Below are 3,713 nucleotides of genomic sequence, written 5' to 3'. Positions count from 1 at the left end.
TCCTCCGGCACCTTGTCGACGGACACCGTCGCCACAAGAGTGAAGTTGTAGTTCGCAAAGTGGTACATCTGATTCTCCCCCTGCGCGCCAACGGGCCACTCCGCCCACGCTCCCCGGAACTTCACACCGTTATCCGTCATCTCCGCCCCACCATCATTCCCCTTTATTGTGGCGTTCACGCCGAGGTACTCGTCCCTCCATGTCTTATCAGAGAAGTTGGCGGATAAAAAACCAACCAGCCCATCCGCCGGCGTGGCAGTCCTGCAGGCATTTTCAGGTAAGATACTCTCCACATCACTTTTTGAAGGGCACAGCTTGGAGACAAGGTCGTCCACTTTCTTCCACGTCGTCAGCACATCCTTCACACGCTGCAGCTGCGCAGTCAGGAGCACAGACACCATACCGAGTGATGCTTCGTCCCCATCCTTCTTCTTCTCGTACAGTGCAATCAACTCCTCCTTCCTATCTTCACCTTCAGCACTTTTGTACAACAGGGAGCTGGCGGCAGGGTCCTCATCATCACCGGATACCGGCCCAATATCAACAATGTGCGTATTGTCCGTCAGCCAAAGATGGAGTACGCCCTTTCTGTTGCCTTTTTCATTAGAATAAACCGGCGTAGTGACGAGTATCACGTCCCTGTCCTCAATCTTCGCTGTGATGAACCCGCCTCTAACGAGCTTCACGTTTTCATCGTGTTTGTTGCCCCACACACGCGAGAGTGTCCCGAGTGCCTCCGTCCACTCCACCTTGTCACCGGACTCGTACACCCTGCGGCGGCCATCATCACACGCAGTCATCATGATGAGTTTGTCCTTCCACTCCACGACGGAGGGATCACTGCAGCCATCAGCGGACATCTCAGACAGCGTCCAATTCGGAATGTCCCTCGGGTCTATGACCAGCAGAAAGATTTTTTTTTTTTTGTCATTCTTCGTAGCTTCCACTGGGAACAAAAGCGTTTCGTCAGTTAACTTAACACCCGAACCACCGCCGCCAATCAGCTCTGTCAAGGAGTCGTTAGTTCCGCCTAAAGGTTTCCACTGGAGACGTTTAGTATCTTTCCAGTCAATCTTTTTGCTTTCCCCAGCATCACTGACTTCCCCTTTCACCAGCAAAAGGCCCCAGCCATCTGCACCACCATCCTGACCAACAGCGGCAGCATTCCGGCTGTACTTCCCAACAAGCATGTAAATCTCACGTTCCTTCACAACTGCTGTTGGTCGGCTCACATCCACTTTCTTCCTACTGCTTGAGGAAGCGACTTCCTCCAGAAATTGTGTCTTATCTTTGGTTTCCTTCAGAACTCCCTCCAGCTTTTTAGCAGCTTCTTTCGTGATAATTTGGGATGCAATGCCGGTAAATGTGTTGCCTTCACCCTCACCATTCTTGCACTGCGCCCCGGCAACGGTAAATACGTCATTCCCCACTTTTAGAAGGCCGGGAACGCCCAACGATTCCACAGTCACACCATCAGTGATGCCTTTCCATTCAAAATTTGGTTCGGATAACTCCTCCGCGTTAACGGCTGCAGTGCCACAGCACATCACGACGAGGAGGAGCAGCACCGCAGAGTAGAAGAGATGCCGGGACATGTTGGGCCTCTGCGGCTCACTCTCTCTTCCTTCCCTCCTCCTCCCGCTGGATCCGGTCACGCGGCGACGGTTGTGTGTGCGGGGTGCCTCCACTGCAGCAAGAATTGAGAGTATATAAATATGTGTGTGTGGGCGGTGTGTGTGCTGTTGGTCCTTTCAGTCCCTTCGAATATCACAGTGGCGATTAGCGATTGTTTTCCTTCATTTGTTATTGAGAGACAGAAACAGAGAGAAAACATGAATAGAAAAGGAATGAAACAGTGAGAAGCGCCACCCATCCACAGTAACTGGCACCATCATCCCCGCCGCACTCACTCCCAACAACAACTCACGCACACAGACACACGGAACAAGAGGGAGAACAGCGCACCAGGAAAACACAGCGACTGTGACCACCACAATTGGCAGGAGTCACGGCGGTTGTGTCGTTATTCGTCACGCGTCAGCTCACAAATCAAGCAACGCCCACACAAAAATCAACTAGCGGGATGCAAAGCGGCACAACCGTCCTTCGCAGCACCAATGCGCTGCAGCAATCCTTTTTCTGCTGTCTCCTTCGCACCCGCGCGTCACCGCACACAGCCGGGGAACAACCGTCAACGTATTCACGGAAGCAAAGACACATCGGCACGTGGAGCAGCTGGGTGGAATAATCCATCCGCACATGTCCCAGGCACCCAAAACGCCACACCATGCGCCGACCGCACGCCGCCAACGTCACATCGCAGCACGTCAAGGAGACAAATTACGAACCCTTGTCCTTCTCGCAAGGACCGCCGCAGCCAAGATCGTGCGCATGCGTGCGTTCTCAGCTTTCACGCCTCTCCACAGCGTGTGCGACACGGCGTGTGTGTGTGTGTTTGTGCTTGTCGGCGCCTATACTTGCAGAGCAGCTGTGCGCCACAAGAGAGTCCGAAGAAAGCAACGGCAGAGAGAGGCAGATAGCACACACGCAAATTACTCATATCATCGCACACACACACACACACACGCAGCCGCGGAATGGGTGCACTCAACCACAAAATCAAAAAGGAAAACAAAACAAAAAGCCGAAGCGTGGGACGACCAGCGCACACACTCTCATTACTCCCGTAAAGCAAAACACACACACACACAGAGAGAGAGAGAGAGGTCGCCCACTCAATGCAATAAAAACAAAACAGAAACAGTTACGGTGCTCCGCCCATGCAGCCAGGCAGGACGGCAGCGGTGCGTGTCGTGCAAAAGAGAGCACCAACGGGCCTGCATGGGTGTGCATGCATACATACAATGGGCACATTATTGTGTGTGCCTCGTGGGGTGAGGTGAGGGCGAGAGTCCATGCAAGGGGACACACACACAGAGAGAGAAGGAAGAGTGTGTGTGCGGGCGGTGCGTGGCTCTCTCACACTCACTCTCACGCGGCCACCACCGCAGCAGCAGCCGCACACGCAACAACAAGAAGAAGCAAAAGAGGGGAGGTGGTGTGGGAGACCGCGGTGCTGCTGTCACTGTCGCCAGTTGGAGCCGTATCATTTGCAATAGCTGTGGTTTTTATTGGTAATTCTTTTGTACTGTCATCTTTATTTCCATCTTCTTGTGCTGCTTCTGGTACTGCATCAACACCTGCTTTTTTTAATTGGAAATCTCCTCCTCAGTAGCCTTGTCAGGGCCATTGCTGACGGCGACTCTTTTTGCTGATGAGCGTGATGTTGGAGTTGATTCGGCATGGCTGTCAGATGTTCCATCCTGTTGTTTGTTTGTGGTGACAACACCGTCTTCCTTTCCTGACTCACTCCCTGACTCCAGGCCGCTTTGAGCATTCTGTACCTGTTGCACTGAAACGACATCTGCAGAGCCGGGGTCTTCATTTTTTGCTTTTGGCGTTGGTACTGATTCTGTTTCCTTCTCGCTGCCATCCTCTCGTTCACGTTGTTGTTTTTCGTCTGGCACCGCGGCACGAGATGCTGAACCATCGTTCGAATTCTCCACATTGCCCTCGTCAGCGTTATTGGCGACAGCATTACTGTCATCCTCCGCAGAAGATGATGAAGCTGCTTCCCCGTGACCCTCAGTTGTCGCATTTTGTGTGGCAGCTGTTGTTGTTCTTTTCTTTTTTCTGCGGATCGTCGGCTGGCT

General features: G+C 52.8%; 1 protein-coding gene and 1 pseudogene across 1 annotated transcript, besides 1 other annotated feature; both read right to left on the bottom strand.

The window, feature by feature from the left end:
- Window positions 1-1,595, bottom strand: Tc00.1047053510831.21 (trans-sialidase, putative; the record flags this gene model as incomplete). Its single annotated transcript, XM_798010.1, has 1 exon — window positions 1-1,595. A coding segment is annotated over one exon (1,595 nt), but the record flags the coding sequence as incomplete, so codon positions are not given.
- Window positions 1-3,713: a sequence feature (areas not merged during assembly with more than two copies in the genome that could not be assigned to a particular haplotype).
- Tc00.1047053510831.10 lies at window positions 2,992-3,713 on the bottom strand (annotated as a pseudogene; the record flags this gene model as incomplete).

Source organism: Trypanosoma cruzi, genomic scaffold, assembly GCF_000209065.1.
Source record: "Trypanosoma cruzi strain CL Brener 1047053516899 genomic scaffold, whole genome shotgun sequence".
NCBI classification, from domain to species: Eukaryota; Euglenozoa; class Kinetoplastea; order Trypanosomatida; family Trypanosomatidae; genus Trypanosoma; species Trypanosoma cruzi.
The sequence above is the reverse complement of the archived record's forward strand: the minus strand, read 5'-3'. Positions and strand labels throughout refer to the sequence as shown.